Genomic DNA, 21,889 nt, shown 5'->3' with positions numbered 1-21,889 from the left:
CGTGCAATGTACGAGCGTACTAGTAGTTTTATCTATTTTTAAGTTCTTAATATAGTTAACTTAAATTTATATGAAAGTAATTTATTAATAATTAACATTAAAAATATAAACTTATGTAATGCTTTTATAAAGAGGGACTAATTTAAATTTAAATCAAAAGGCTTTAAAACATTTTAATTTTAAACATTGAAAAGCTACTTTATTTAGCGTTATGTTTGGAATCTTTATTAAAGAAAATAAAGAAAGAAAATAAAAATGAGAAAAATTATTTTTCTCTTCTGTCTGGATATGTTATGAGTAAAGTAAGGGCAAAAGTATATATTTTTCTAAATAGTAAAATATTTATTTTTATTTTTTTATTTAAAATTAAAATAAATAATTATACAAATAAAAAATAATTTATTTACTTTTTATTTACTCTCTTCTAATTAAAGGGAAAATAAATAGTTATTTCTATATGTTATTTTTCACTCTTATTTTCCATCATTCTCAATTTTTGGCTCATTCCAAATAAAAGAGGAATTTGCCACCCTTGAGTATTGTGACACTTTATTTTTTTGGTAATTTTATATGTGATCACTTAATTTTATATGTGATCACTTAATTTTATGAGCATTTTCATAAAATTATTAAATTTTAATTTTTTTAATAAAACTTACAGAAATTTAATTTCATAAAAATTACAGTGATTAGAAATTGAAAGTTTTTATATTAACTTATTGGCTTATTAACTATTATACAAATAAAATTATTTAATTAATAATTATTGATAAAAAAAAATAGAAAAGAAGAGAAATTTAATTGCGAAAGTGATAACTGAATGCTTTTATACATTTTATTTTTTTGAAATTAATAAAATAAAATAATTTTACTTATAAAATAGTCTATCAATTTATAAATTAATTTAAAAATTTTAATTTTTAATTATAGTAATTTTTATAAAATTAAATTAAAATTTAATAAATTTTATATAAAAATTAAAATTTAATAAATTTTATAAAAAATTAAAAATTTAAAAAAAAATTAAAAATTTAAAATTTAAAATTTAAAAATATTTATAAAAATACATATAAAATTAAGTGATTATATATGGTATTTACTTTTTTTTTTTTTTTTATTAAACTACACATCTTGAGATTAGTTTCAATTAAGTCTTTCAATAAAAAAAAAAAAAAAAGGCACCAAGTCAAGTCAATAACAGTCCCTAGCTTACAAATAAAGCAGAAAAAGTAATGTGAATTTAAAACAAAAAAGTCAGTCCTTGAAAAAGTGGGGCAGCAATAATTTTTCTCACCAAGACTTGCATGCTGTGCCACCCGTCCTGTATTTTAATTTGGAAAAAAGCTTATTGACGTAATTAATTAATATTTTAATTGATTAATATTAAAAAATATTAAAAAATAAATTTATATACTAATTTAAATTAAAATACTTGACAAATTAGATTAAATATAGATAAAATTAAACATAAATAAAAAATTTAGAGAAAAAAAGAGCTTTTATCCATTTTAATTTTTTTGATAAGTCATCGTCACGTTCCTTTATTTGGCTTTATGTTTGGAAACTTTATTAGAAAAAAAAAATAAAGGAAGAAAATAAAAGTGATAGAAAAATTATTATATTTTTTTGGATATTAAGAAGAAAATAAGAGGAGAAAATAAATTTTTTTAAATAATAAAATATTTATTTTTATTTAAACCTAAAATAAATAATAATAAGAATTAAAAAATAATTTTATTCACTCTGTCTAAATTGGAAGGAAAATAATAGTAATTTTTAATTATTATTTTTCACACTTGTTTTTCATCCTTAATTTTGCCTCATTGCAAATTTAAAAAAAAAAAAAAAATCTTACTTTCCTTCATAACTTTCCGCTTATTTTCTTCCGATCCAAACATAGCCCTTCTCTGGTGCTTCTTTAAATTTCCCATATTCTCAGCTTTTTTTTCTTTTTTTTCACCACAAGCAAAAGCCTTGTCTTCCTCTTTCCTTCATACAATTGCTGTGTTCTTGTCTTCCTCTTTCCTTTATATACAATTGTTGTGTTCCCTTTTACTCAATTATGGCTTCTTCTTCTTCTTCCTTGATCACTTTTCAATCGAAGAAGTACGATGTGTTCATTAGTTTTAGAGGTGCCGATATCCGCGATGGCTTTCTCAGCCATTTGCAGGAAGCTTTGCTCCAAAACGAAGTCAATACCTTTGTGGATGAAAAACTTGATAGAGGAGAAGAGATCTCATCCTCCCTCTTGGAAATAATTGAACAATCATACTTTTCGTTGGTCATTTTCTCGGAAAATTATGCTTATTCTCCCTGGTGTTTGGAAGAACTTGTGAAGATACTTGAGTGCATGAAAGACATGGAACAAATGGTTTTACCAGTTTTCTACTGTATAGATCCAACCCATGTTCAAGAACTTACAGGTAGCTTTGGAGCTGCACTTGCTAAGCATAGAGAAGTTTTCAACAACTCTTTAGACAAGGTGGAGAGCTGGTGCCAAGCTTTGAGAGAAATTGCTGGGATAGCAGGGTTGGTTTCCCATAACATTAAGTAAGTTATAAATATATAAATAAGTATTTAAATTAAATACCCTCAAATTATTCTCATATCATGATGAATATTTTTATTTATTTTCTTCATGTGTTGTGGTTGATCATTTTGCCTTTTATACTTGTCCAGGCCTGACTCGAGCTAATTAAGGAAATTGTCAAACACATTTCAGAAAAATTAAATGATGTGTTTCCAAGTGATTCTTTTGATGAAGGGTTAGTTGGAATTGATTCCCGTGTCAAGGATGCTCAATCCTTATTATGCCTTGAGTCTACGCGTGTTTTAGGAATTTGGGGGATGGGTGGTATAGGAAAAACCACCATTGCTGAAAAAAAATTTGAACAAAATTATGATCAATTCAATATGAGATGCTATGCAGCAAAAGTCAGGAAAAGTATGAAAACTGCGGACCAGATGCTGTACGAAAGGAAATCCTTTTTCAAGTATTAGGAAGGGAAAGTTGTAATTTAGGCCTGTCCACCAGGAGACGGTTGTCACGAGAAAAAGTTCTCATTGCTCTTGATGATGTGAGTGATTCAGATCAAATAGAACGTTCCATAGGAAACCTGCGATCTATGGTCCAGGTAGCAAATTCATTATAACAAGCAGAGATAAGCAACTGCTTAGGAACATGGAGGCTCAAATATATGAAGTTGAGAAATTGAATGACTGTGAATCTTCTTGTCTTTTTCGCTTCCATGCCTTCAAACAAGATATTGCAGGAAAAGAATATATGGTGCTGTCAGAGAAGGCCGTTGAATATGCTCAAGGCATTCCTTTAGCCATTAAAGTTTTGGGTTCCAATTTATATGGTAGAAGTGTGAAAGAATGGGCAGATGAATTAGAAAAATTGCAAAGTACATCTGATGAAAAAATTCAGAGAATATTGAGACTAAGCTATGATGCTCTTTCTGCAAAGGACAAGGAAATTTTTCTTGACATTGTGTGCTTCTTCAAAGGGGAAGATGTAGGTCTTGTTGAAAATATACTGGATATCCCTGGCTCAATAATTGGAATTAGTCGTCTAGCTGATATGTCTCTTATTTCTATTACGAAAAACAAGTTACATATTCATGATCTGCTACAACAAATGGGCAAGGATATTATTTGCGAGGAAAAGCGGCTTGGACAACGTAGCAGACTGTGGCATCCTAAGGATATATATTACCTGTTGACAAGAGCTGAGGCAAGAATTAAACACTTGGATATATTTTTCAAGTTTTTTGAGATTTTACATATATTGAAGCTAATTACTCTTTGATTGTTTTAAGCAGGGGACTGGAGCAAATAAAGGGATATCGCTAGACATGTCCAAAATTAGAGAGGTGGAACTAAGTCCTACAGTCTTTGAGAGAATGTATAATCTCAAATTTCTCAAGTTCTACTGTTCAATACCTCATCAAAACAGAGTAAACCTCTCAGAAGGAATCATATTTCTTCCAGAGGAGCTAAGGTTACTGCACTGGTATCAATACCCTTTGAAATCTTTGCTATTGAGTTCATGTAACGAGAATCTGGTTGATCTTCGATTGACTAATAGCAAAATTAAGGAACTCTGGAATGGAGTTCAGGTAGTCTTTTATACTTCTTTATGTATTTTCATCAGTGTCTTGAATTTGGCCCATCCCCCTAACATATATATCTTCTTCTTTTTGGTACAGCATCTTGGAAATTTGAAATATGTTGACCTCAGTGACTGTAAGGATCTAATCAGACTTCCAGACTTGTCCAAATGCCCAAATCTTGAGGTTCTAGATTTGATGTTATGTACGAGTTTGGTTGAGATTCCCTCACCTCTAAAACATTTGAGCAAGCTTACTACACTGAATCTAATGTTTTGTGTAAGTCTTTGCAATTTACCGAGCTTGCTTCATTTGGAAAGTCTTAAGGTTCTTCTTATGAACAATTGCTCAAAAATCATACAGTTTCCAGAGGTTCCATGTAATATAAGACGTTTAGATTTAAGTAATACTGCAGTTCAACAAGTGCCCTCATCAATTTGTTGTCTCTCTCATCTTTCTAAGTTGGATTTGAATCGTTTGATGGGGCTTCAAAGTCTGCCAGACAGCATATGCAATCTCAAATCTCTCAGAAATATTGTTATCTATGATTGTGCAAATCTACAGGACCTTCCGGAGAATTTGGGGAATCTAGAATCTCTAGAGGAGCTTTTTCTAAGTGGCTCTGCTATAAAAGAATTACCAGACAGCATTTGCAATCTGAAAAACCTTGTGGAATTATCAGTTGAAACATGTGCGAATCTCCTTGGTCTGCCAGTAAACCTGGGGAATTTAGAGTCTCTAGAGAGACTTATTGCAGATGGTACTGGTATAAAAGAATTACCAGAGAGCATTTGCAATCTGAAAAATCTTACAGAATTATCGGTTAATGAATGTGTATATCTGCAGAGTCTGCCAGAGAACTTTGGTAATTTAGAATCTCTAAAGGTGCTTCAGGCATATGGTACTGGTATAAAAGAATTACCAGACAGCTTTGGCAATCTGAAAGAACTTAGAATTATTTACATTGGTCACTGCATAGTTCTGCATGGACTGCCAGAGAGCATTGGGAATTTAGAATCTTTGGAGCTTATTATGGCATCTGGCTCTGGGATAAAAAGAATACCATCTTCTATCAATCGGTTAAGAAATTTGAGAACATTAAATTTTAGGAGATGTGAAGCCTGCTTTGGCAGGGTTTCCTCTTCTAGAGGAGGTTAATCTAGAGTTTTGTGGCCTATTAGAATTTCCTAGCACTCTTTGCCATATAGTGTCATTGAAACATTTGTTCATAGGTGGAAATAATTTGGAGAAAATACCAGATACCATCAAACAACTTTCAAGACTAGTTGAACTTGATTTAAGTGATTGCAAGAGACTAAAATATTTGCCAGAGCTTCCATCTCTCAGCAAATTATGTGCAAATAATTGCACTTGTCTTGAATCAGCATCCTGTTTATTCCAACTCCAGACTATTAAAATTTTAGAATTTGGCAACTGCATCAATTTGGATGGTGATGAATGTAGTAAAATTGTGGACCATTTATTAAACTTCTCTTCCCAGAGGGAAGTGGTATATCTCTCTTTCTTTCTCTGTATCATAAGACTTTTATTTTTATTTTTTTCATATTGTTGGTAGAGTTTATCATAATATATATTAAATGAGTAATAAGATTTTCATGTAGCACAGAGTTTTGTTTCCTGGAAGTCAAGTGCCACAATGGATCAAGTATCATAATGACTCTGGATCTTCTTTCTTTTTGTCATTTACACAATGAGCAGTGAAATCTACCTATTTCACATTTTGTTGTTTTTGATCCCAAAGTTTGTCATCCTTATCATTTCAAAAGAATTGGATGCACAGTCCATTTCATAAATGAGTCGGACATAGCCAATATCAATTTGATCACTATTGGGATGGAAAGAATTTTCTTGTTAATGGTAATCGATAGGAAGGATAGAATCATTCTTCATTCAGAACACATCTTCTTTTGGCGTTCTTCTCTTAATTTCATACAGAATAGCATGGTCTTTCAATTTTTTGTTGAAGATATTAAAAAACGACGCAGTTACAATGGGATAGTTAAGTGTTGTATCCATCTAGAGGAGGAGGAGGAGCCTCCCCTTAAAAGACTAATAATAATAATAATAATAATAATCAATTGGACTAAAAATATTAAACATTTAAATAAATAATTATAAATATTTTTTAATTATGATTAAACAAGTTATTTATAATAAATTATCTAATAATAAATTGTGGGATCTATATATTTAATAAATGCATTCTATCATACATTTTATTGGATTTATGATGAATTTAGGCAAGAAAAATTCATCAAGATAATGCATGATAATAGAGATAGTTAACTTAACCCCTCGGCCAATTTTAATTCAAGAAAAATTCAAGTTAAACTTTACATAAAAAATTCATTGGCAATTTTAATTTTTATTATGATTTATTTAATATTCATAATTTTATTTTTATAGTTACAGATCCTTAATTGAATAAATTATTGTCATGCATATATTAATAAAATAAAAATATTGATATCACTTTTTTTTTTCTTTATTCATTTTATGTTTTTTTTTTTTAAATTCTTATAAAAATTGGAGTCTCTATTTCACAACTTAATATACTAGGATCACAATTAAAATAAAAAGGATTAAAACACCCTTAAAAATTTAAAAATTAAATAAAACAAAACAAATATAGCAATCTCATTTGAAATTGTTGCTATATTTATATCCTATATTTTCTCCCAAACTTATGTCAATTTAAAAAGAAAGCAAATTATTAAAAATTTTTAATTAAGGGTGTTTAAGACTCTTTATAAATTATTTATTAAATTGGTTATGGCTCTAACAAATTAGATTGTGGAAATAGATTCTCCACAAAATTTTATATTAAAATGTTATATCAATATTATTATAGTAGTTTCAAACACAGCCTAAAAATATCTTTTGCAAGTGGCAAGAATTTCCATTGAAGTTGACCAAAAGCAAAGTGACATCAAGGCTATGTTTGGGGAGAAAGGATGTGACACCCCTTATCCGTGTACAGTATACCCGAGTAAGTAATGCCACACGGTGTATCGGCACACTCTAATATACCTTAATTAATTTATATCATGCTTTTGAATATAATTTGTGAAATATAATTTATTTAAGCCATTTATTGAAATTATGATTTATTTGAGGTTCCGAAAATTTTATAGAAAATCCGGCAGAGTACCGGCTAAAAATGGAGAAAACAGTTCTTCGGAACCTGTGAAAAACACTTCCAATATTCATATCTCATCACTCTCAAACTCCAATATCATCACAAACTCAATATTTTTCAATTTCAGTTCTCAATCATCCATCACATGTGATAATCATATATAAATCCTAGATAAACATTCACTTTTCCATTTGCAAACACAATTCTCATTATTTACATGAACATCAAATTACATTTCATAAGTTCATTTACACATGAGAAAATAAAATCAATTACAAAATACCAAAATGACACCTGGTGTCCTACCAATGCACTGCAGAAATTGAGGTGACACGGACATCGTGCTGCAGATGGACTCACCCAGTCTGCGGTCTACTGGGCTCATGATCTGTATCTCCAGAACCTACGCGTAGCAAAAGCAACGCGCTAAGCAATGATGCTTAGTGGTGCAATAATAAAATAAAAGAAATAGCAAGAAATAAATATGTAGTGAATGTATATATTTCATTTGTTTTGAATTTGTATATCATTAACTTTGTCCACTTTCATTCATTTGGTTGCCCAAGTAACCTACACTAGACGACTGGACTGGATAAATGGGTAAACTGGCACTGGGTATCAAGTACCTCGGGCCATCACACCATCGATCACATATGCATCTCCCGGTGTTCAGCAGTAATGCAACAAGTCAGAATACATCGTGCACAAGGCCAAATCTCAATACAAGGTCAGAATGGCTAAAAGCCATGAAATCACAGAATGGCATATTGCCATGTGCAGTTCTGCTAACTGAACCCTATTGGCATGCCAAACTATCCAAACCAATCTTGTTAGGTATACTAGGGCAATTGAAACTTTTAAATTCTTCAATTTGTGAATTTCAAGTTTTTGGTGTCACTATTCACCTTATTGGTCAACAAAAATGTTGATTTTTAGGTAGAAATTGGGTACATTGGTTTTGACACTCCCAACATACCACATTTTGCTTTTAAAACTTGTTGGGATTGGTCACCATTTCCATTTCTCAACTTAAATCTAAGAGGGCAGAAATTTCAGTTTTTGAAGTCTAAGTTTACTGTTCCATTAAGCACTGTTGCAGTGGGAATTTGAAGAAATAGCAAACATAAAAGTTGTTCCTTATTTTGTCTAGTTGAATTTCCTTTTTTGAATCACTCCATTTGGAGTTTTGTAGCTCCAGATATGGTCCAAAAACCACAGCTGACCGGATTTCCATTCTGCAGAAATTACCATATCTATAGTAACATGAATAGTAACTGGAATCACTTTGTTGGATGGGTTCTGGCCATAATTTGGGGTAGGTTCCTTCATGAAAGTTGTTTGTCTATGTCTTAACTTGTTGCTGTAAAAATTTCAGGTCAATTGACCATATCTACAGTGAGTTATGGCCAAATGAACAGTTACTGTTCATTTGGTCATTTCTGCAGGTGCTGTTGCAGGGTATCCGGATTGGGGCCAGCTTTTGGTCCTCTTGATTTGGTCTTTTGAGCATGGTTTCTTCAGCAAAAATGTGCCATTATAAGCCTAGTTTCATGTCCAATTGGCCAAACACCAATTGGACCTACACAGCCAAAGTTATGGCTGTCTAAGTGGACTGAAATTTCAGTCACCCTGCTGCTGTCCCTAGGCAGCATACTCATTCACTTTGCCATGCATTAACTCACTTCAAATTATGATTAACTTGCCTTAAATGGTCACTAATTGACCACTAGAATGTCCATTAATCAATTAAAATGCCAAGTCCAATTTTCACCCTTAAAACCCTAGTTCCCATTATAGGTTTTCACAACACACCTTAATTACTAACCCATTCACTAACCACATGCATAGTTGGTTTAAACATAACCTCTAATCCATCTCAAGTCCATCAGAACACTCCATTTCTATTCCTTCAATAGGGCAGCTGAAATTTATGGTGGCCATACACACAACTTTTATTCATTTAAACTATAATTTCTCACTAAATTCAAGTCCTTAATCATGAAAGTAAGGAGTTTTAAGTGTATAGATGCACTAACCTCTTGTAGGCAGATTTTTCCCCAAGCTTAACTTCACTTTCCTTCCTTTTATAGGCTGCCAAACACTTCCCCAAGAGATGTGGTTAAGTTTTAATGAAAGGTTTTAGGGTTTAGTAGTGTAAACAAGAGGGAAATGAAGCTTTTGTTGCAAAATCAATGGAGGTTTGGCTATGGGAGAAGAGGGAAACGGCTGCTCTTTCATTTGGGGAAGAAGCAGATTGTTTTTTCCTTTTTTTGGTGTTATTTGTCTTCTTTTATCACTTACTTAAGTTATGCTTTAATGTGATTGGTGGGAATTCCTTTAAATGACATCATATGATGTCAAAATTGACATTTATTCTCATTTTCTTTTCTTTTCTTTTCTTTTCTTCTCTACTCAATTTCAATTTAATTTTTAGTAATGTTTATTTATATTTTATGTCATATTAATTATTTACTTAACTGGACAAATCGGCCAAAAATCACCTCTGAAGGCGAAATGACCAAAATGCCCTCCGTTTGGCTTAACGGGTCAAAATTGTCTGTACCGATTGAAAAATTTTTCTAAATATTTTCTTGGCATTCTAATGCCATAGGAACCTCAATGATCGTTCTCTGGGGTCCCAATAATTATTTTATGAATTTTTACCCGGGTCTAGGGCTCCTAGTTGCGAAAATCACGTTCTAGCTGTCCGGACCGACACCGGTCACCGGAACAGTAGAATGTACGGAGTTGCTACCGGGAGGGTGTTACAACTCTTCCCCTCTAATTTAAATTTCGTCCTCGAAATTTACCTGATGCAAACAGTTGAGGGAACTGTTGCCTCATCATTTCTTCACTTTCCCAAGTTGCCTCCTCGGTGTTGTGGTGCCTCCAAAGCACTTTCACCAGTGGAATCTGCTTGTTCCTCAACTCTTTCACTTCCCGAGCTAGGATCCGTAGAGGTTCTTCTTCATATGTCAAATCCGGTTGTATTTCAATTTCTTCCCTGGAGATGACATGTGAAGGATCTGAGCGGTATCTTCTGAGCATGGACACGTGGAACACATTGTGGATCTTGTCCAGCTCTGGTGGTAAAGCTAGCCTGTAGGCTACTGGTCCCACACGTTCAATGACTTCATATGGGCCAATAAACCTAGGGCTCAACTTACCTTTCCTTCCAAACCTCAATACCTTCTTCCACGGTGAGACCTTGAGGAACACTTTGTCGCCAACCGCATATTCTATTTCTTTTCTCTTCAGGTCGGCATAAGATTTCTGTTTGTCTAAGGCAACCTTCAGATTGGCTTTGATTAGTTTCACTTTCTCCTCAGTCTGTTTCACGATCGGCCCTACCGGTTGTCTTCGCCCAATTCATCCGGACACTGAGTTCTACATTTTCTCCCATACAAAGATCTTCATATGGGGCCATTTGGATGCTAGCTTGGTAGCTATTGTTGTTTGCAAATTACGCGATGGGAGGTATCTATCCCAACTTCCCTCAAACTCAATGACACAACTCCTCAGCATATCCTCAAGGACCTGGATTACTCTTTCTGATTGCCCATCCGTTTGAGAATGGAAAGCTGTGCTGAAATGGAGTTGTGTACCCAAGGATTCATGCAACTTCTTCCAAAATCTCAATGTAAACCTTGGGTCTCGATCAGATATGATGGAAAGTGGAATTCCATGTAGTCTAACTATCTCACTGATATACAACTCTGCTAACTTCTCTAGTGAGTAGTCAGTTCTAACTGGCAGAAAGTGTGCTGACTTGGTCAATCTATCCACTATGACCCATACTGCATCATGTTTCTTCTGGGTGAGAGGTAGACCACTTACAAAATCCATGGTGACCCGATCCCATTTCCATTCGGTATGCGTATAGTCAGTAGCAAACCCGATGGAACTTGATGTTCGCTTGACTTGCGACATGTCAAGCATTTAGTCACATAGTCACTATGTCCCTCTTCATACTGTGCCACCAATCAAGCTTGGATCATGATACATCTTTGTACTTCCTGGGTGCATAGCATATACACTGGTGTGTGCCTCCTTTAGAATACTGGCCTTCAATTCCCCATCATCTGGTACACACAATCTTCCTTTGTAGTACAGACACCCATCTGCTTTCACCTCATAGTCAGTTGCTTTTCCTTTTGAGATTTTGCTCATAATAGCCATTAGCTTCTCATCTACCTTCTACCCATCTAAAATCTGCTGTAACAGGTTTGGCCTCACTTGCAACTCAGCCAAAATAGCTCCATCTCGAACCAAAGATAGACGGGCATTCAATGATCTCAAAGCTGTCATGGATTTCCTGCTCAAAGCATCAGCAACTACATTTGCCTTCCCAGGATGGTAGTCAATTACACAATCATAATCCTTCAGGAACTCAATCCATCGCCTCTGTCTAAGGTTGAGCTCCTTCTGAGTTGGCAAATATTTCAGGCTTTTGTGGTCTGTGTAAATGTAGCACTTTTCACCATACAAGTAATGCCTCCATATCTTCAGTGCGAAGATAACTGCTGCAAGCTCTAGATCATGGGTAGGGTAATTTTGTTCATGTGGCCTTAGCTGCCTGGAAGCATAAGCGACCACCTTCCCCTCTTGCATCAATACACACTGACCCATTATGTGAGGCATCACCAGACCACAAAGTCCTTTCTCGACCTTTGGTGTTAGCACACTGGTGCCTCTGTCAACATAGCCTTCAACTTCTCAAAACTGGTCCGACACTTGTCATTCCAAATCGACATTCTTGTGTAACAACTTGGTCATTGGAGCAACTATTAAGGAGAATCCCTTCACAAATCTCCTATAATACCCAGCTAGCCCCAAGAAGCTTCTGACCTCAGTTGTATTTCTGGGAGGCTTCCATTCCATCACTGCTTCTATTTTCTTGGGATCCACCCTAATCCCATCAGCTGACACTATGTGTCCAAGGAATGCAATCTCATTCAACCAAAAGTCACACTTGGACAACTTAGCATACTGCCTTCTTTTCTCTCGTGGTTTGCGAACAATCCTCAAATGCTCATCATGTTCTTCCCTGGTCTTGGAATACACCAAAATATCATCAATAAAGACCACTACGAACCAATCTAAGTATGGATGGAAGATACGGTTCATAAGGTCCATGAATGCTGCTGGTGCATTTGTTAGGCCAAAGGGCATCACTAGGAACTCATAATGCCCATATCGGGTCCTGAATGCAGTCTTTGGCACATCTGCATCCTTCACCCTCAACTGATGATACCCTGATCTGAGATCAATCTTAGAAAATACTCCTGCTCCCTTCAACTGATCAAACAGATCATCAAATCAATCTTAGAAAATACTCCTGCTCCCTTCAACTGATCAAACAGATCATCAATTCTAGGCAACGGATATTTATTCTTCATTGTCACTTTATTCAATCACAGAATCAATGCATAGCCTCAAAGTCCCATCCTTCTTTTTCACAAACAAAGACTGGAGCTCCCCATGGTGACACATGGGCGTATGAACCCCTTATCCAAAGAACTCTTGCAACCGAAGTTTTTAACTCCCTCAATTCGATGGGTGCCATCCTATAAGGAGCAATGGAAATGGGTGCAGATCGGCAGTTGTCTCAATAGCAAATTCAACTTCCCTTTCGGTGGCAAACTGTAATTCTTCAGAAATACCTGCAGGAAGTCCTTTCGTGGGTATGTCACTGTGTTTGGCTTAGCTCGCTTAGTATCCACCACATGTGCTAGGTAGGCTTCACAACCTTTTCTCATCATTCTTCTTGCAATCGTGGTTGAGATGACATTGGACAAGAAATCATCCTTTCCCCACAATCGTGATCTCATTACCCTCGGGGTTTTCAAAGAAATTCTCTTCAATTTGCAATCAACTATTGCCCGATGACGTGACAACCACCCATTCCCAAAATCATGTCAAACTCGTGGAAAGGCAACTCAATCAAGTCTGCCAAGAATTCATACCCCTGAATCTTTAACGGGCAACCCTTGTATACTTTGTTCACCACTACACTGTGGCCCAATGGATTAGTGACCAGAATGTCTTGGTCACTCTCCCCTTCTAGTATCCCCCTTTCTACGGGCAAATTGATGCAGATGTAGGAATGAGTGGATCCTGGATCCACCAATGCATGCACAGGTGTAGTGTAGAGGAAGAACGTACCCCTGATGACGTCCGGGGCATCTTGCTCCTCCTGAGCTCTAATAGCATAAGCTCTTGCTGGTGGTCTCGCCAAGCCTCTCGCTGCTCGATGCAGCCTCGTGATGGTCCAACAACTCAGATTTACTAGATTTTCTACCTCTCGTAGTGCGAGAGCAGTCTGCACGCTTGTGTTGGAGCACAGTAGTAGTTCTGCATGGACGGTTCCTTAATCGATGCTCTGTTGACCCACACCTTAGCGAGGCATCAGTCACTCTCAACACTCCCCCTTGTGCCACTTCAGCGGTGTGGACATGCGGTTCTTGGCTGGTCCTCAACCCCATCCCTGGAGAGCTGCCCACTGATGGTGTGGACTAACCTCTCCTAGGGGTGAACTGTGGCCTGGGCCCCTGAGACTGACCCTGACCTTGTGGCTGACCCGAACTCTGTGCAGGTGGACCTTTGAACTTCTTCCCAGGTGCAGGAGATGAGCTAGACCTTGGCCCCTCTTCTCGCTCTCCTTCTCCGGTCCGCTCACTTATTCTTACTTTTTCAACCTTTATTGCAACTTCCACTAACTTGGTAAGTGCAGGATTCCCAAGGCGTTGAGCTGGATCTTGATGTTGTCATTTAGTCCCTCTTCAAATCTCTTACATCTTTCAGCTTCATTAGGGACTATCTCCCTTCCATAGTGGCTTAATCGAACAAATTCCTTCTCATATTTGGCCACTGACAGCTGTCTCTGCCTCAGGTTAATAAACTCTCTTCTTCTCTCTTCCAGGTATACAAGATCTACATATTTCTTCTTGAATTCGAGAGAAAGAAGTCCCAAGTTACTGACTTTTCGATCGCAATTCACTGGACACCGTGTCCCACCATTCGTAGGCATCATCTTGCAACAAAGATATGGCAGCTTCCAGGTTTTGCTCTGGAGTGCAGTTGTCACGACCCAGGGATGGGGTTGGGACGTGCTTGTTCAACCAGCTACGCACTGGGGTGAAAACTTCGTGTCCCACATCGGAAACGGGAAGAAAAGATTTGGGCCATATATGTGGGAGCCTTCCTCACCGTTAGCGCTTTTGGGAATGAAACCTCCCAAGGGACAAATCCGTGAGGCCCATGGGCCAAAGCGGACAATACTAATCGGAGAAGGATCGGGCTGTTACAATTTGGTATCGAGTTGGACTCCTCTAGTACGGTGTGTGGTGCGAGGACGCCTTGCGGAAGGCTGGTGGGCTTGTCACGACCCGAGGATGGGGTTGGGACGTGCTTGTTCAACCAGCTACGACCGGGTGAAAACTTCGTGTCCCACATCGAAACGGAAGAAAAGATTTGGGCCATATATGTGGGAGCCTTCCTCACCGTTAGCGCTTTTGGGAATGAAACCTCCCAAGGGATAAATCCGTGAGGCCCATGGGCCAAAGCGGACAATACTAATCGGAGAAGGATCGGCCATTACATAGTGGAGTTGTTTTAGAACTCGCTGCTCGCTCAACCAATTCTCTGCAATGTAATCATCTTCTCTCTTGCCATAGAAATCCACCGCTGCTCCAAACTTTCTTAGCCTTTCCGTGTGATTTACCGTGGGGCTGGTGGTGGTGGTGGTCTTTGGCATTACCCCGACCATTTTTGTCAAACATGGCTGTGGAGGCCGAAAGGTGCTCGCTGAGCTGGCGAAGCAGATTATCTCATGCCCCCAGTCTCAGCTGCTGCAGGTGGAGCATGACTCTCTACTTCCTCCTCGACTGCCCTCTGAGATAAAGGGTCCATATCCTATTTAACAAAGACAAACAGATCTGCGTTAGTGTCACCTCGACTCTTACAAATGCAATGCATGATATGGACTCAATCTAGGCCCAAAAACGCCTAAACCGTGCTCTGATACCACTAAATGTGACACCCCTTACCCGTGTACAGTATACCCGAGTAAGTAATGCCACACGGTGTATCGGCACACTCTAATATACCTTAATTAATTTATATCATGCTTTTGAATATAATTTGTGAAATATAATTTATTTAAGCCATTTATTGAAATTATGATTTATTTGAGGTTCCGAAAATTTTATAGAAAATTCGGCAGAGTACCGGCTAAAAATGGAGAAAACAGTTCTTCGGAACCTATGAAAAACACTTCCAATATTCATATCTCATCACTCTCAAACTCCAATATCATCACAAACTCAATATTTTTCAATTTCAGTTCTCAATCATCCATCACATGTGATAATCATATATAAATCCCAGATAAACATTCACTTTTCCATTTACAAACACAATTCTCATTGTTTACATGAACATCAAATTACATTTCATAAGTTCATTTACACATGAGAAAATAAAATCAATTACAAAATACCAAAATGACACCTAGTGTCCTACCAATGCACTGCAGAAGTTGAGGTGACACGGACACTGTGCAGAACTGCAGGATGGACTCACCCAGTCTGCGGTCTACTGGGCTCACGATCTGTATCTCCAGAACCTACGCGTGGCAAAAGCAACGCGCTAAGCAATGATGCTTAGTGGTGCATGTAATGGCCCGGCCCACTAGTGATATTGTCCGCTCTGGACCGAAGCCCTCACGGTTTTAAAACGCGTCAATAGGGGTTACGAACTATCAACTTATGAACCCAGCATCTCTCCCGTGTTTTGTCGATGTGGGATTTGCCTAGGGTGTTACAATCCACCCCCCTTATGGGACTCAGCGTCCTCGCTGAGGTTTGCCCCACCATCGTTCAAGGTTGCACGCGGAGCGGCTTTGATACCACAAATGTAATGGCCCGACCCACTAGTGATATTGTCCGCTCTGGGCCGTAGCCCTCACGGTTTTAAAACGCGTCACTAGGGGTTACGAACCACCAACTTATAAACCCAGCATCTCTCCCGTGTTTTGTCGATGTGGGATTTGCCTAGGGTGTTACAATCCACCACTTATGGGACTAAGGGTCCTCACTGAGGTTTGCCCCACCATCGTTCAAGGTTGAACGCGAGCGCTCGATACCACAAATGTAATGGCCCGTCCCACTAGTGATATTGTCCGCTCTGGACCGAAGCCCTCACGGTTTTAAAACGCGTCAATAGGGGTTACGAACTATCAACTTATGAACCCAGCATCTCTCCCGTGTTTTGTCGATGTGGGATTTGCCTAGGGTGTTACAGTGCAATAATAAAATAAAAGAAATAGCAAGAAAATAAATATGTAGTGAATGTATATATTTCATTTGTTTTGAATTTGTATATCATTAACTTTGTCCACTTTCATTCATTTGGTTGCCCAAGTAACCTACACTAGACGACTGGACTGGATAAACGGGTAAACTGGCACTGGGTATCAAGTACCTCGGGCCGTCACACCATCGGTCACATATGCATCTCCCGGTGTGCAACAGAACAGCTAACAAGCTGTAAATACATCAGGCACAAGGCCAAATCTCAATACAAGGTCAGAATGGCTAAAAGCCATGAAATCACAGAATGGCATATTGCCATGTGCAGTACTGCTAACTGAACCCTATTGGCATGCCAAACTATCCAAACCAATCTTGTTAGGTATACTAGGGCAATTGAAACTTTTAAATTCTTCAATTTGTGAATTTCAAGTTTTTGGTGTCACTATTCACCTTATTGGTCAACAAAAATGTTGACTTTTAGGTAGAAATTGGGTACATTGGTTTTGACACTCCCAACATACCACATTTTGCTTTTAAAACTTGTTGGGATTGGTCACCATTTCCATTTCTCAACTTAAATCTAAGAGGGCAGAAATTTCAGTTTTTGAAGCCTAAGTTTACTGTTCCATTAAGCACTGTTGCAGTGGGAATTTGAAGAAATGGCAAACATGAAAGTTATTCCTTATTTTGTCTAGTTGAATTTCCTTTTTTAAATCACTCCATTTGGAGTTTTGTAGCTCCAGATATGGTCCAAAAACCACAGCTGGCCGGATTTCCATTCTGCAGAAATTACCATATCAACAGTAACATGAACAGTAACTGGAATCACTTTGTTGGATGGGTTCTGGCCATAATTTGGGGTAGGTTGCTTCATGAAAGTTGTTTGTCTATGTCTTAACTTGTTGCTGTAAAGATTTCAGGTCAATTGACCATATTTACAGTGAGTTATGGCCAAATGAATAATTACTGTTCATTTGGTCATTTCTGCAGGTGCTGTTGTAGGGTATCCGGATTGGGGCCAACTTTTGGTCCTCTTGCTTTGGTCTTTTGGGCATGGTTTCTTCAGCAAAAATGTGCCATTATAAGCCTAGTTTCATGTCCAATTGGCCAAACACCAATTGGACCTACACAGCCAAAGTTATGGCTGTCTAAGTGGACTGAAATTTCAGTCACCCTGCTGCTGTCCCTAGGCAGCATACTCATTCACTTTGCCATGCATTAACTCACTTCAAATTATGATTAACTTGCCTTAAATGGTCACTAATTGACCACTAGAATGTCCATTAATCAATTCAAATGCCAAGTCCAATTTTCACCCTTAAAACCCTAGTTCCCATTATAGGTTTTCACAACACACCTTAATTACTAACCCATTCACTAACCACATGCATAGTTGGTTTAAACATAACCTCTAATCCATCTCAAGTCCATCAGAACACTCCATTTCTATTCCTTCAATAGGGCAGCTGAAATTTATGGTGGCCATACACACAACTTTTATTCATTTAAACTATAATTTCTCACTAAATTCAAGTCCTTAATCATGAAAGTAAGGAGTTTTAGGTGTATAGATGCACTAACCTCTTGTAGGCAGATTTTTCCCCAAGCTTAACTTCACTTTCCTTCCTTTTATAGGCTGCCAAACACTTCCCCAAGAGATGTGGTTAAGTTTTAATGAAAGGTTTTAGGGTTTAGTAGTGTAAACAAGAGGGAAATGAAGCTTTTGTTGCAAAATCAATAGAGGTTTGGCTATGGGAGAAGAGGGAAACGGCTGCTCTTTCATTTGGGGAAGAAACAGATTGTTTTTTCCTTTTTTTGGTGTTATTTGTCTTCTTTTATCACTTACTTAAGTTATGCTTTAATGTGATTGGTGGGAATTCCTTTAAATGACATCATATGATATCAAAATTGACATTTATTCTCATTTTCTTTTCTTTTCTTTTCTACTCAATTTCAATTTAATTTTTAGTAATATTTATTTATATTTTATGTCATATTAATTATTTACTTAACTGGACAAGTCGGCCAAAAATCACCTCTGAAGGCGAAATGACCAAAATGCCCTCCGTTTGGCTTAACGGGTAAAAATTGTCTGTACCGATTGAAAAATTTTTCTAAATATTTTCTTGGCATTCTAATGCCATAGGAACCTCAATGATCGTTCTCTGGGGTCCCAATAATTATTTTATGAATTTTTACCCGGGTCTAGGGCTCCTAGTTGCGAAAACCGCAACTTCCCTCTGGTTACCCATCGCTTGGGCACCGGCTCATTTGACTTGGTTGTATTTAATTTCTAAAATTTTTCCTAAATTTTTCTTATTAATATTTGAGTTAATTATGGTCCCTCACTTTAGTTTAAATATTTTTCCGGACGTTCTAGCTGTCCGGACCGACACCGGTCACCGGAACAGTAGAATGTACGGAGTTGCTACCGGGAGGGTGTTACAAAGGAAATGAAACTTGTAAATTTGATCATTATTGTGCCCCTTCTAAACAATCGTAAAGCAATATAAACCTATCAGCCTCTTGCTAATAAATTTTCAACAAAATTAGGTAGGAAAATTAATGAGAAAGAGATATGGCACCGAAATTAATTGTCCCTTGGAAAATTGCAAGATAAGGTTGACCTGTACACAGAGATAAAACATTATTATCTTCTACTTGCCAAATTTCTTTCAAATTATTTCCTTGCATCTCAAATTTTAATTGAAATTGAAATTTATAAATTATAATACCACCAAATAAAAAATTCATTGATTATGTTTAATTTCTTCTAAATTTATGTTTGATTAATGTAGTGAAAATTCTTAATCCTCCTTTTTGAAATCTAAAATTTTATAAAAATTTAACTGAATTAATTTTTTAATTACTTTTATTTTGAAAATGAAAAAAATTAATTCTTTTTAACTAAAAAAAATTATTCATTTTAAGTAGGTATATGACATAAAAATTTATTTAGAATTAATTTAGCTTTTTTAAAATTTTATGAAAATTTTGCATGGTGATGGTTAAAAATACGGTAAAATAATTCTCCTAAACCTGTGAAAATCAATTCATAAAAATATATTATATCCAATTTGAACTCAGTCAATCTCAAATCATCACATTTCATTCAAGGAATACCAGGCAAATGAGTTTGTCACATATACAAATCAAAAGAAATATACTTATACAAGATACAAGTCAAAAGACATTAAAATATTATTACAATTTTGTTTATACAATTGCTTATTTGTATTTATGTAAATACATGCTAATTTATATCAAAATGAATATAAAAGGGTATACTTAAGATGTATACCCAAAGCTAGATCCAATACTGCTCCATGCTGCTCACTCAGCAGCTCTTTCTTTCTCCTTACCTGCGATAGCATGAAACAGCTATCGCTGAGCAAAACACTCAGTGGTGCACAACTAAGAATTGAAAACTTAATATAAAACATATTTGTGCTAGGCATAGCCAAGAATTTGAAATATCCAAATTTTCATAATTGATAAAACCAATAGCAATATTTTCAATCATATAAATCAATTGTTTTAATAGCATTTTATCAAAACATTTACAACTAATAGTGCTGCCAATAATCACACAGCTTAGGTCATGATACAAAATTTCCAATCAATGCCGTGTTGTGCACCACGGCAAAGCAATCTACAACCTCGCTAATTGAAATTAATGAGGGAGGTGGCTAGCTAGCTATGTGAGTACTCATCCAAACTCAACCTCAACTGGCAAGCCAGAGAGAGAGGAAACATAATCAAACTGAACCTCATAGATGGAGGAGGAACACAAATAGAACTAGGGGAGAGCTGTTTTCGGTTTAAACCGAAAAATCGAACCGAACCGATTAATTCAGTTCAATCGGTTCGGTTTTAAAATTTAATCGGTTCGGTTCGGTTTATAATTTTGATAATTTCGGTTAATCGGTTCGGTTCGGTTATTTACATAAAAAAATCAAAAAAACCGAACCGAATCGAAATTATTAAATATATATAGGAAATAAAAAAAAATCGAATCAAATTGAATCGAACCGAATCTAACCGAACCGAAATCAACAAAAACCGAACCAAACCTTTAGATTTTTTAGTTTTGATTTCTAATTTTTTTTGTTTTTATGTTTTTATTATTTAGATTTAATGTTAAAAATATGAAATTTTATAAATTTCGGTTTGATCGGTTTAAAACCGAACCGAACCAAAATTTATCGGTTCGATTCGGTTCGATTTTCTCTTCTCAATGGGTTCAGTTCGATTTTTAAAATTTTTTATTTTTGATTTTCGGTTTTGTCGGTTCGGAACCGAACCGACCGTTTGCACACCCCTAAATAGAACTGTCATGCCAACTGTGATTTCAAAACAAATCCAAATAATTGCATTCAAAGAATTTCTTTACAAATCAATAATCACATTTATTTCATCAATTTTCCCTTATGGGTTGGCAACACACAATTTCTCAAAACACTTCTAAAAGCATTCAAAATCGGCCCACCCCTGTACTACAATGATATAAAAGGGCCAACATCCGACTTTTCACATTCACAAATTCATTTTACAAATTAAAGTTCTCAATTGCAATAAAATCATAGGTCATTCATATAAACTTATTCAAATCAATTGTGAATTAGAAAACAAAGAAAAAGGTTAGTTATGCACAAACTTTAATTGAATCTCTTTATTTGTGTCTTAAGCCTTCCTTTCCTTGGAAGTCTCTTTTTCCACTTAAATCACACAATTACCAAACTTTAATACTCATCCTAAGTCCCATTCATAGTTAACTAAACAAAATTCTAATGAATTCCCAAGTTCTAGTTGATTTTGGGTTTTGGACGGTTTTGGAGCTTGACTTTAGAACCCAAATTCAACCTAATTCCAGTCCTAATTTGGTTATGTGATCTTAATGAAACTTGTTCTTCTATGTCTTAGTTTTATTTTCCTTTTTGAATCACTCAATTTAGAGTTTTTTAGCTCTAGTTATGGTCAATTTACCAAGTACTAGTCCAATGACCAATACTATTCCAGAACAGGATAAATTCTAAAACTCAACTTTGTCAAGCAATTGGGCAAGTTACAATCATAATTTGGCTTGGTGTTCTTCATATGAGTTATTCTCCTGTGTCTCATGGTTACACAGGTTCAAGAATCACTAAATTTGAAGTTGTGTAGGGTAAGTTATGGCTAATTAACCAATCTGGACTCATGAAACCTACAACTCAAAGATTTCAGATTTCAGGTCAGTCTTACAATTAATAATTAAGGGTCTTACACCCAAAATTTGAGTAAGGTATCTGACCAAAGTTGTAGTC

General features: G+C 36.1%; 1 protein-coding gene across 3 annotated transcripts in view; it reads left to right on the top strand.

Annotated features, from left to right (window-relative positions):
* Positions 1-1,827: 1,827 nt before the first annotated feature.
* The window catches only part of LOC110660910 (disease resistance protein RPV1), a 58,761-nt gene continuing 38,699 nt past the window's right edge, over positions 1,828-21,889 (top strand). For all 3 annotated transcript variants that reach the window (XM_058151351.1, XM_058151350.1, XM_058151349.1), the window contains exon 1: positions 1,828-2,550. In XM_058151351.1, coding sequence (XP_058007334.1) covers positions 2,063-2,550 — 488 coding nt within the window. In that variant the 5' untranslated portion in view covers positions 1,828-2,062. The remainder of the gene's footprint in view (positions 2,551-21,889) is intronic.

The sequence above is a fragment of the Hevea brasiliensis genome, chromosome 8 (genome assembly GCF_030052815.1).
Source record: "Hevea brasiliensis isolate MT/VB/25A 57/8 chromosome 8, ASM3005281v1, whole genome shotgun sequence".
Taxonomy (NCBI): Eukaryota; Viridiplantae; Streptophyta; class Magnoliopsida; order Malpighiales; family Euphorbiaceae; genus Hevea; species Hevea brasiliensis.
This window is presented reverse-complemented; position numbering and strand designations above follow the sequence as displayed.